This window comes from Lycorma delicatula, chromosome 10, assembly GCF_047948215.1.
Source record: "Lycorma delicatula isolate Av1 chromosome 10, ASM4794821v1, whole genome shotgun sequence".
Lineage (NCBI taxonomy): Eukaryota > Metazoa > Arthropoda > Insecta > Hemiptera > Fulgoridae > Lycorma > Lycorma delicatula.
The window spans coordinates 39,278,532-39,292,106 of record NC_134464.1 but is presented as its reverse complement, the minus strand read 5'-3'; the positions used below and the strand labels follow the sequence as shown (position 1 = coordinate 39,292,106).

The 13,575-nt window shown below is 26.6% G+C and overlaps 1 protein-coding gene across 2 annotated transcripts in view; it reads right to left on the bottom strand.

Annotated features, from left to right (window-relative positions):
- LOC142331244 (uncharacterized) overlaps window positions 1-13,575 on the bottom strand; it is a 70,550-nt gene that overhangs the window by 18,706 nt on the left and 38,269 nt on the right. The window contains exons 8-9 of one of the 2 annotated variants that reach the window (XM_075377003.1): window positions 10,327-10,560; window positions 176-347 (exon numbers count right to left, since the gene is read on the bottom strand). In XM_075377003.1, coding sequence (XP_075233118.1) covers window positions 176-347; window positions 10,327-10,560 — 406 coding nt within the window. Of the gene's footprint in view, window positions 1-175; window positions 351-10,326; window positions 10,561-13,575 lie in introns of both variants that reach the window. The other variant, XM_075377002.1, reaches the window with a different exon arrangement.

Sequence of the window (13,575 nt, the reverse complement as noted above, 5' to 3'; positions counted from 1 at the left end):
AAAAATATAAAACATGTAATTAAGAATTGAACCAAGGACTGACTACATACAAGAATTATATCTAACATTTAAGCTATTAAGTATTCCTATAATTATGTCTCAAAAAAAGAAAATTAACTATAATAAAAAAAAAGAAGGAAAAGTAAAGTAACAAATATAAAAAAATAAAACATACCACTAAGTTTATTAAGAGCTAATTTTGTGGCAGTAGCTACGTTATCATGCGTTGCAGTAACACTACCGAACCAAGCCCAACCGCTAGTATTACAATGGACAACACTGTTGAATGCAGCAGGCTCCTCTTCCCACAGTACCAGCTGAAGTTCAGGCGGCGAAGGTGACTGCTTCTGCTGCACATTTAATGATGCATCATTTTTTTATGACACTTAAAATGCAGCACAACCAATTTCATTCAGTTTACATGCTGTGTATACAATTCACTGAAATTGAAAAAATAATAATAATCCATATAATAAAAATGTTGCCATATTTTTCAAGATCATTTCCTGCAGAAATTAAAGAAAAAAAAAATAAGCAAAAGAAAAAGGTAAAAAAAATAAATAAGTAAAAAAATAGCAACTTAATGACTGCTGAAAAAAAAAAACTTAATAGTTCATTTCAACTAGATGAACGAGATGGCTGTTCTGAAGTACTATAAATAAAATACAAAAAATATACACACTGAAACCTCAGTAATTCAAAAAACACATATAGCTTGGATTCATTTCATAACAAAAATAAATTTCCAAATTATAACTAAATTTTTATCAAACAGCCGTAACCAATAAACAATCAATCAAGTATAAATCAATTGTACATAAGAAATAGTCATATGCATCTGACAAACATTCTTAAAACTAAAATAAGAAATATATTTATGTTAATAATCAAACATTTAATTTCACCTTCAATAAGTCTACAAAACATAAATGCAATAAAAATATATTAACACAATAGCTGCTGCACCTGCCAATCTGCACATTATGTGATTCCTTACCGCTTGTTACATCCACAAATCTGAAATATCAGGTATTTCTTGTTAAATTGATTATGCTATTAATGTTCCTGTTGTTACAACTTAACACAATTGGAAGGATCCATTCTTTTGTTATGGTGCTTGCTGTTCAAAAATAATTTTATGTGCATATTGATTTTTTCTATGAATTTTTTTTAATTTTGGAAAGGGAAGTTGACATTTCCCAAACAGCAAGCTTTTCTTAATTATTATTTAAAATTACTTGGAAGTTAAATTTTGTTATTTATTTAATTTAACATATATATTTATTGCATGAATGTTCCTAATTATTATTTTTTTTTAACTATACTACTGAAATCTCATAAGAAGGAAATAGATTACGCTGAAAATCAAAAAAACTGGGTTTCCTAATATACATTGCAATATTATAACTTGATGTCAGTTTTTAAAATTAGATAAGGGGTCACTGAAAATGAAGAAAATTTTATGTATTCATATCATTTATACTGTAGACTATTTTGAAAAAAGGGTTGTTCTTTTTTATCAAATTTATTCTTAAAGTCAAACTGGCGGTTAACCTCATACTTTACAATTTGTTTTTAAGTAGAGATTTTTGCTTTTTTATTTTTACATCAACAAAATTTTACTTATTAAGAAGTAAGTAAAATTTCACTTAAATTATTTATTTAAGGAATTTTACTTATTAGAAAGCTATTACACCTTTTTGATATTTAAACAGGAAATATTTACCTACATTTTTCAAGTGTAGACTTATCGATAAAGATAGACTTTTCTTTATTCACTATGATGACCAAAATATTATTATTTGTAGGATATAGAAATCTCTTCACAAAATTCTTCTATAAAGAATATTCAAAGAAATAAACGGTAGTAACAAAAAAAAGATTATGGATTCAATTAACAACAAACTTTAAAGAAAATTACTTGATCTGAGTATTATTTTCTGGCCTTCCTAGCATGTCACTGTAACATCTGCAGTTGATATGTGTTTGAGAGTATCTCTATTCTCAAACAACTTTTAACAATTAGTCTTCCTGTGTCGAAATCATCAAATAAATAGTGCTTTTAAGCTCCTCCCATCCCTACTGTCATGGCCTCTTTTGTTTTATCCCTCTCACTCTTTAACAATTTAAAAATTTTAAATATCATTACATAGGATTGAGTGTTTATTTCTTCATTAATAATCTTCTGTCCTTTTAACTTTAATATTTTCATGTTTTTAAATAGAATATTTAAATACTTTAGAACATTGATTCTCAAACTTTTTCGCCCACTGCCCACATAGAGAATCAAAAATTTTCTAGCACCCCAAAATTCTTAAACTTACCATATGTTAATAATAATAATTGCAATTGCTGTTTTGAAGATCCCTCTTCAAAACAGCAATTGCAGTTATTGTTTTTAAATTGGCATATCCTATTTCTGAGTTAAAACTTACATTTTAAATGAGAAAAATTAAAATGCATATTTAAACATATTTGGAAGTATTTATTTATATCAATACACTGCCGGAGATAAGAAGATATGCAGCATTAAAGACAACAGTGGCTTTTTCTCTTTAAAGTGGAATATTTCAGTTCAGAAAAATTGCAGACACGTATAAATAAATAAATTAAAGCTAAATCTTAAGCTTTTAAATAATTTTAATGGAGTTTACTGAAATCATTTTTTTCCCCCCATGCGCTTGATCAAACATGAAGAAAAACTTTTTTTCTTCGTAAAACTCTTCTTCTAATTTTTTTTTAATTTGATAATTTTTTTAAATTTGAAGTATACTGTTAAAAAGTAGAGTATTCAAGCTTTAATTTTTTTTATTCGTCTCTAAGTCTCTTTTTTATTTTTCATTTTTATTATAATATATAACTACTAATACAAATTTTTTATACTAGTGTAGTATTTAATTTTGGTTTGTAATATCAGAAAAGCATAATTTTTTTTAATGAGCTATCACCTTCCTAGACCGCCTGAACAACCCCAATTTTCTGTGGGCCACCTACTTCCACCCCTGAAGGCAATCAGAGCTCACAAGGGGGCATATCACCCTCTTTGAGAATGAATGTTCTAGTATATTTAATATTTAAAAATTCTAGAAAACATTGAAATATTCAAACTAAAGTTAAAAGAAAAGACAATAAATGAACAGATAAACAATCAATCTAATATTAACAAATTTAAAATTGTTAAAATAAAGAATCAGAAAAATTAGTTTCAAGAAACTATATAATCGTTGAGGGACAAGAAGAGGACATGACAGTAGTGATGGGAAGTGGGAGGAGCTTAAAATTGTTATTTAATCAACGATTCCAATGCAGGAAGACTCAATGTTAAAAGTAGTTTTAAGAATGGAGGTACTCCAACTATGGATGTTAAAAGAGTGACAATGCTAGGAAAGTCAGAAAACAACATTCAAAATAAATTATGATAATCCTAGTGAAAATATAAAAATATTGTGAAAATTGAAATTTGTGTTATGACATATTTTATGGGATAAAAGAAGTTATGCAAGTAGAAAAAGTGTGTTTTATGTATAACAATAATTTAAAATTTTAAATAAAAAACTATCTGAATTATCAATTTATTATTTTTAAATTGGTTATTTAGCAAAATTTGAGTTTTACGTTATTTTTTAATTACAGCATTATGTTTTTAATTCTGCACTTGGAAAATGAATAATTCATTCATAAAATTTATAAAACTTTAATAGTATAATCTACACACTCTTGTTTCCTTTTTATATGAAAGTTTTTAGTAATATTATTATGACGATTACCAAAACAATTAACATACTTCAGGGGATTAGACACCTGGCTTCACCCAATAGGTACCTTAAGCCATTAGACATTTTGTGTATTCACTAACAAGAAAAAGGAAATATTAAGTATGCACAAACTTTTCAGATCCTGACACCCTCAGCAGAAGAATAACTACTCACAGAACTGATAATATGAAAACTAGGACTGATGGTGGGAAAAAGGAATAAGTAGTAAAAAAATTATCACTTTACCTATGCATCATCTTGCTCTTTATATATTTTCCTAACTTTTTCAGTGATGTAAAAATATAATAATATGTAAAAAAAGTTTTGTTTATAATTTTTTTTTATATTACCTAAAATTAAATGATTATATACTTGTTCATCTCCTTGCTAGAGAGTTCAATTTCAGCTTTAGAAATATGAAATTAATATTTTTAACCAATTTATTATTATGCATATGTTAATTGTTTTTTTATCTTTTTTATGAAAAAGTTATACAAATTCTTTATTATATAAATTAATGGTATGTAAAATACACATGAAAATTTGCAGATGGATTATGGTAGTGATTTCCTTAAATAAATTTTTCAACTTTAATTACTTGATTTTGAGTAATCTTTAATGATCTTATAGTTTAGTTTTAGTATTAATAAAAATGTTATTACAAGCAATATGAAGAATCACAAACTCCAAAATAGGCAAAGCATTCTGCACTATCCTGAACCGAATGCAAAAAAAATCGAAAATATTGATGACTTGAAATAGTCATGATTCAGCATGAATACTTTTTAAAGTCTCAATTAGGCACAGTATCTTTCTTAATTACTAATTTTAATATTTATATGGTCATCAAACACTCCACAACATTCTCCAACAAACTGAAAGTATCCATTGGAGGTTCTGTAAAATAGTTTGTTATAAGTACAATTAACAAAATGTATATACATATTACATTATAATGTATTTTATATCAACAACATTCAAGTAAATACTACATTATGCATTACTGTGAACATAAATTAACCATTAGAAGTAATATAAATAAAATTATTTAGATTAAAACTTCTCAATCTCATGTTAAAACATTCTATTAACAAATAAAAAGCAAAAGAAAATCTACAGTAATATAATATAAACATTACTTACTGATTATTATAAACTACACTTTATAAAAATAAAAAGTGAATTAGAACAGCTTATGACACAAAACTTCATATAAGTAATATAATTAACATAAACACATACAAATAGAAGAACAAATATTATGCAAATAAACATAAATTATAAAATAAAAATGCTGATTTGTTAATTGCTTATTTTTAATGCAAATATATATATATATAAAACCAGTCATAAAATGTAATAATTAAAAATAACTGATCGACATAACAATGAAATAATGATAAATAAACGAATCACAATACAATCAAAATTATAACGAAATAACATTGAAAATCAGTAATGAATGTATATTAATAATCATAAATTAGGAGAAATAAGTTACCCAATTTTGTAGATACCATCAGAAAATTGTAACAACATTTAAATATATTTTCACTATAAAACAACATTATCTAAAACAAATACAAAACACATAAAAACAATAATAATACAGGATTATTATCATTATATTATACTGTAAATAAAACTGCACTCCACAGTTATAAAGTGTCTTATGGTGATTTACAATGTTATAGGTTACACTAAGCTACGGACATCCTGAATAGGGTATAAATTATATCTACTTACTAATCAGTGATTCCAAAATAATAGGACACAAGGAATTACATTGTAAGGGTGACACACGGGAGACTGACAGTTTTGATCTTCGTAGTACTGAGAGCCGGTGTTGGGAACAGTTCTGCTCTTCACAAGATGCCATTTTTAGCATTATACTCTTTTATCATTTTATCATTATCAAACCATATTTTTGAGGAAAATACCGTTAATGACATTGTTAATTAGGCTCAATACAATTATATTCTTCAAGCCATTCCTGTGAAGATGAAGAATCGCTTTAAAAGACATTTGGTTCCAGCAGGATGGTGCTACAGCACACATCACAAATAATTCAACGGCAGTTCTTCAACGCATGTTTCCTGGACAAATCATCTCATGTTTTGGCAATGTTTCGTGGCCTCTAAGATCTCCCGACTTGTCAGTCTGCGACTATATTCTGTGGGTGTACCCCAAAAGCCATGTCTACAATCACAAACCCTGCAATTTGAATGAGTTAAAGAATGCCATATTCAAGAAATTGGTACCATTTCTTCAGAAATTTTGGCCCGCATGATGAAGAATTTCGAGAAGAGACTTGAGAACTGCATTCAAATTGATGTAAGTTATCTTGAAAACATTTTTCATAAATAAGGTGACCATAATTACATTCGAATGGTATGTATTGAACTTTAATTTCATGTCAACAAACATTATTTAATTCTAAAATTAACAGAGTATTGCTTATTTAAAAACCATCTGTCTCCTATGTGTCACCGTTTATAAGATGGTAGAAGTTGCAGTTTTTTGTTAGCTTTGGGTTTTTTATCAAAATATGATTCTGCAGAACACTATATTAAGTGAAACTACTTTTAATTAAACGTGATATGACAAATCTATAATTGCAACAATATTCTTGTATATAAATAAATCTTTTTTAAGCCTTTACAAAAGTAAAGGTGTATATGCAAGTATTAATCAGGAGTTTGATTGAACATCACCATCTGGTGATCTAATGATTTCTGTATTGATTATTATGCCCATTTTTATTACAATAATTGGGTTCAACGACATTACATATTCTCAACAGAGTAAAAACTTAAATATAGCAATGGTATAATTTAAATAGCATTCAATAATTAATATCTGTAGGCTACATTACCTGACATGACCCAAAAACTAACAGTATCAATTACAACATATGTTTCTGATCATTTACAAAAATCCTCATGCTGAAAATTTTAAACATTCTCTTAACTTTAAAACCTTAAAACCATGCCACCTGAAGGAAAATTACGTCACTGCTCTACAATTAAACAGATATAAAGTACTGTTTGAAAGCTAAACAAAATTCATTTTAAAGTAAAAAATCTATAATATTATTTTTACTAGTATATATTAACTATTATTCTTTGTATCAACTATTTAAAAATTTTAATCCATTTACTATTGCGCTATTATGTGACACATTCTAAAAGTAATTTTTCAAATGAAGAAAAGTTCAGTTATACATACAGAAATAATAACCTGCAGTTAAGTTTCAAATCATAGTTTAATGAAGACAACAAGCAATAAAAATTAATATCATAATGCTTGAATATAAAATGTCAAATCTAACAAAAACCACAATTATTGCTTTTTTTCCAGTTTTCTACACATACAATTATTTTATCTGAAATAATTTATAACTGATCTGAATTTTTCAAACAATTTTAGTTATATTAAATATCCTGATTATTATACATTTTAAGGAGGAAAACGTATTAATATTATTAAAAACATAAACAAAATCATATAAACCAATCAAGAAATGCAATTGACCAGACTAAATGAATGAGCCACAAGTATGCTAAATAACCTCAAACCAATATTCAAAACACTCACTTGTGTATCTTTTATTTTTAATAAAAATATATAACGGCTGAGTTATAAATCAAATGTTATGAATTTGAATCAATAAAAATAAGTCTGTTATATTTTATTACAGACTGTAATAAGGTGAACAGAATTAAATAAAAAACTGTAGAGAAATAAATGGAGGTTGCGGTTGAATGCTTGGGCCAAATTTTTAAATCATTAATTAATGGTATGATTTTAAGTTTAAAAGCAGAGCTAATGTTCCAGTGTAAATTTCAGTGTTACAAAGTTAGTTCAAATTCTTTTAGACTAACCTTAACTACATACACCAGATGGTATTAAAACTAAAAAGTACTTCTAAAACTAAAAAAATTCACAAAATCCATATTAAAAAAAAGCTATTATTCAATGAACAATATTGCAAGAAACCTTTATTAATTCTAATAACAGGAGGAGTAGTCTACAAACTCATTCTTGACACAACCATCTGTATATTGTACAATTATGAACAAAGCTGAATAAATTATTTAACTATATAATAAATATTCAATGTAAATGCTAATTTTTGTATACTTCATGTTAAATAAATTAGTAATACATTGAAAACTCTACTATAAATTCATCCATAACCTTTAAATTCAAAAATAAAATATTCAAGCAACTAAAGGAGAAATTTAAGAAACTTATAAAAAAAAACAGGATTATGTTCTAAAAAAAAAAAAAAAAAAAGTATATTTGACCTCAGGCCAAAAGAAAAGCATTTAATGAAATTTGATAGAAAAGTAATTTCCTATGCTTCTACGAAATACTCTCTAATAACTTGTAATAAATAAGTAATTTTCAAATTACTGATAAGTAGATTACTTAAAACTGAATTTTCCCCCCTTTTTTGCTTCCCAATATTAACTTAAGGAAGTATTGTGATCGCAAAAACTTTTGGTTTTCAGATTTCAACAGAAATATCCATTCTGACCATCCATGAATCCATTTAGACTAGTTTCGGCATGTCTGTACATACATGTATATCTCGCAACTCAAAAATGATTAGCTGTAGAATATTGAAATTTTGGATTTCGGACTGTTGTAAGATCTAGTTATGCACCTCCCCTTTTGATTACAATCGATTGGACAAAGTGTCCAAAAAAGCCTAAAATAAAAAAAAATTTGGATTTTGAACTTTTTCTTAACTGCAGTAATAAGCCCTCATTGAGAGCTTATCAACGATATATCATAAGTGATACTTATTTTCTTTGGTTCCAAAGTTACAGCAAAATAAAATTTTTAATTAATGAAATATTTGGATCTTACAAGGGGAAGGCACATCAGTTCAAAACAGACCTCATCTCAATACTTCATCTTTTTTTTTTTTAATTGAAATATATTGATTTATTAATTATTAACCTCTGTTTGTAAAAAAAAAATTAAATAAATAATAATCCAATAACAATAAAAAAAAGTATGAATAAATATCAGAAGTTATCAATGAAATAAAATTTTAAGAACTATGTATAAGTAATTTAATAAGCGTACAAGGAAGTCATGTGGTGTATCCACATCAGATTTTTATTTGTTGTAAAAAAATTACTAATATATTATACATTAAGCATATTTATACAGTAAAACATCTGAGCAACATGGCAGTAATATCAGAAATGTCTGACCAGAGATTTTCAAATGTTTGTTCAGAAGTGTCTATTTTGGAATAGTTCTCAGAAAAATATACACTCTTAGTTAATGATAACTTTTATTTATATCATCATCATTACTTACGAAGTAAAATAAATTAATGTGTTGAATTAGCTCAATAGAAAAAAATAACAATTTTTCACTTACAAAACACACACGCAATCCCTCGGTTTAAATATTTTTCAAAATTACTTTAAATCATGATAATGATTTAACCTTGACTCTCATCGAGTACTGTTATGAATGAATCATGAATATCTACAATTTGGAGTATTTATTAAAAAGACTCCATATTTTAAGAAACTATGGATCTTAAACATTATGAAGGCTTACAAAGAATAAAAAAAAAAAAAATTAATATAATCTGAGAGCATACTGATAAAAACTAATAATTTTTGCTCATTTTTTAACTTCATAACTTTCAAGCATTTTCTTTGAATTTTAAGTTCCTTTCATTATAGATATTACTTGGAAACCTTACTGCTTTTTCAAACAACAAATTTTTATAAAATAAAGACTTAATTCATCATTTTTATCTTTATAATTTTATTTGTATTTTATACCCTTTAGAATTATAATTTTAAATTAAAAAAATCCCTTCAGATCTAAATTCCTGATATTAAATAAAAATCCTGATCCTTCAACACAATATACATCAGAAAACTGCTTATCCTGAAATCTTTCACTGCTTAAAACAAAACAAAATTGTAAATAGTGAGACATTACTGTGAATGAAATTACAGTAAAACTGAGTTAAGTTTGCTTATTTATAAAATTTCAATATTCATAAGTTTAATTACAAACATTTTTTATGATAATAAAATATTGAAGAACCCCACAAATTCACTAGATTTATTGAAGATTTATTTCAGAAAGGCCATTCTACAATAAAAAATAAAAATTAATAAAAAACTTTTATCTTTTTTTTTTTAATTGATCATTGCCATGAACTAAATCAGTCATGCAATTGATAAGAAACAAATTCTCTCCCAAAAAAGCTTTATTTCTGATAATAATCCAAATTTTAAATTGGGATCAATCCAGCTTAATCATTTATGCAATAATGTAGGAATATTCAGGAAAGACGTAATATTCAGAGAAGAAAAGTTGACACATTGATCACTCTTATCGACTCAATAACTGGCAGAGTTATTCCAGCAAAAACTCAAAAATGAAAAATTATGAGCTCATATGAAAAAAAAGGATTCTTGTGATATTGAATAAAAAATAAATAAATGAATAAATAATATTTCATAACAAAATATCCAACTCTAATTAGTAATTCAAAAATAAAATATCTTCTACACTAAATTACCTGTTCATCTGTTGAATCTATTTCAGTATTATCATTATTACTGTTTTCTTCTTTATGGACATTATCACCACTATCACTAGGTGTAGAAGCTGTAGCAGTAATGACTAAGGTATCACTATCATCACAGAGAATATTATCAGCACAGTCAATATCGGAGATGTAATCTAAAGCATTTTTAACGACACAACCAGAACGTACAAGTCTTTCATGGAGATTTATTTCAGAAAGGCCATTCTAAAATAAAAATTAATAAAAAACTTTTATAATTTTTTTTTATCAATCCTGATTTTGATGAAATTTAAAATTACAATTTTACATTTTGGAAAATACACTCTTTCACTAGATATATTCAGAATTATATCTTGTAGGTGTATATATATGTATTTAAATTCTATATCTGATATATTAACACAAATTTAAAAATTGATAGAGATGACAAAATTAAATATGTTAGAAAAATATTACATATATAAATACAAATAAAATTTCAATTTGATAAACCATCAAACAGTGTTTAAGAAAGACGTTTTTATTTCAGTAAAGTATTATATACTGGGTGGTCCATTTAAATTGAGACACATCTATATCTCAAAAATTAAACATTTTAGCAAAAATTATTTCATATTAAAGTTTTTCCATTTCAAGGGATAAATACATTCACAACGTATGTTGTCCTTGATAAGGTCAAATAAAGGTCATGTCAAGGTCAACTTAATTTTTTTCAATTGGGATCTATATTTATTATTGCAGAATCGAATTCTTCGTAAAAAAAATAAAAATTCCATTTCAAACTATTTTTTTCTAAAATTGATTGTTTTTTAGAACTGATGTTTTTAGTTTCATTAGATCTGGCCCAACTGTTGAGTTACATACTGCTGATGTTAAATTTTAAATTAAAAACAATTAATAAAAGGATTAACCTACATAAAATTCATTTACATTTTAATGAATTTTTTTAATCAAATAGTAGTACATACCAGACTACATGTGCTGTATGGTTTGGTCAGTTATGTAGACTCTATGAAAATGTTGGGTTTAATGAGTAAGTAATACTTAAAATTTTTTTTTAATGCTCTTTATTTAAAATAATTACAAAAACTTCCTCTACATAAATTACAGCAGCAAATGTTCGAAGTGATGTCCTTCTACTTCTATGCATTTTCCGATATGCTCTTTCATGTTTTCAGGGATAGTTGGTACTTCTTGGTAAACCTTTTCTTTAAGATAACCCCATAAAAAAAATCTACTGGCGTAATGTCAGGGGAATGAGCATCCCAACCCCATAGGGGAAGACACCCGCCTAGTGACGTTCCAGTCGCCACCCCCCTCGTTCATAGCTCTGTTGGGCTTTAATGGAAGTAGGGGGATGAGCAGGCCAATAAACTGGACCAACACAACCAATCAATCATTGTATTCATGGTCCAAAATTATTCTGGTGATATGTGCAGGAGAGCCATTATGATGAAAACACATCAGTTTTCTCTTCTCCAAGGATACTTCATTAATTTCATCAGTGAAGGCAACTGATTTTCTAGAAAATCTGCGTATCTCTTTGTTCAAACTTCCATAAAAAAAAATGAGATCTGATTAATGAACAGCCTATGATTCTGCACCAAACATTGACAGTCCATGGATGTTGTTGCTCTACTTCCCTTAGCCACTGTGAATTTTGCACTGCCCAATAATACATTTTGTCTGTTTACTGCTCCATGATAAGTAAAACCTGATTTGTCGAAAAATAGAACATTAAGATAAAAATTTTGATGCACCTGTACTTTTTCCAGTGCCCATCAACAAAATACTACTCTTAATTAAGTGAAATATGGTACTGATGGAATTATTTCAGACATTTTAATATTCTTAGAAAGTGTTCTAAAACGCACTGGTTTTTGATATCCCGGTGTCACACAAAATTCTTCTTCAACTAACATGAGGATCTACAATGACTGCTGTAGCCACTGCTATTTCATTGTTTTCTGCTATCACAGTATTCTGATGGTTCCTATTTTTGGCCCCTGCACTTCCAGCATCACTAAACTGTTTTAAAATTCTATACACAGAAGAACGACTTGGAGTATTTCTACCAGGGAATCGTAGAGTGTACAAAGCTACTGTCTGATCAATATTTCGGTGATATTTCCCATAAAGTAAAATTACCTTAGCTTTTTCTCTAATTGTAAATCATTCCATAATTTTGAATAAATAAAAACTAAATAATTTAATATTAATTAATAGTTGGCAAGTAATAAAACAATAAAATTAATTGAAGACACTGATAATATGTTCATTTAGACAAATGCCATTTACAACTTGAACTTCACTTTTAGCCTATTTTAATAAGTTTGCTGGTGCTTAACTTCTTTCTCTTCTTCTTCATTATTGTTAACATTGATTATTTTTGATTTAAAATTTAATTTTCTTTAATTAAAAATTTAACATCAGCTGGATGTTACTAGACAGCTGGTCTACAGTATTTTTGAAGATAAATAACTAAAAAACTATCAATTTTATATAAGAAGTCTGAAATTAAATAAATTTTTTTTTCAAAGAATTCGATTCTGCAATAAAAAATATAGGTTCCTATTTAAAAAAATTAAGTTGAGCTTGACTTGACCTTTATTTGACCTTGTCAAGGACAACATAGGGTGTGAATGTATTTCCCCCTTGAAATGGAAAAACTTTAATCAGAAACATCTTTTCCTAAACAGTGTAGTTTTTAAGAAACAGATGTGTCTCAATTTAAATGGACCACCTGAGATATATATATATATATATATTTTTTTTTTTGATTCTATAATATAAAATACCTAGTACAGAATATCATATAAGACATCTTACCTTAATTTTATCATGAATGTACTTTCGCAGGATTCTGTACCCTCAGTCACGATTGAATTATTTATTTAATTAAACTGCACATTAAAAATATTAAAACTATATACGTGGTATATAGTTATATTACTGTAACATTAAAATGAAAATTGCATATCAATTTATTACATTAATGCTACTATTTGTTGTAATTTTTGTAAAACTGTCGCCCTCAAACACTGTCTGAGGTTTATCAAATTGAAATTTTGTTTCTACTTATATACATAATACTTTTCTAATACATTTAATTTTTTGTCATCTTTATTAATTTCTAATATTTCAAAATTTGTGTTAATATCAGAAATAGAATATTTAATGTTTATTAGATGGTCTGCCATATTAGACAAACCTAATTTATTATTTTTGTAAGTTCTATAA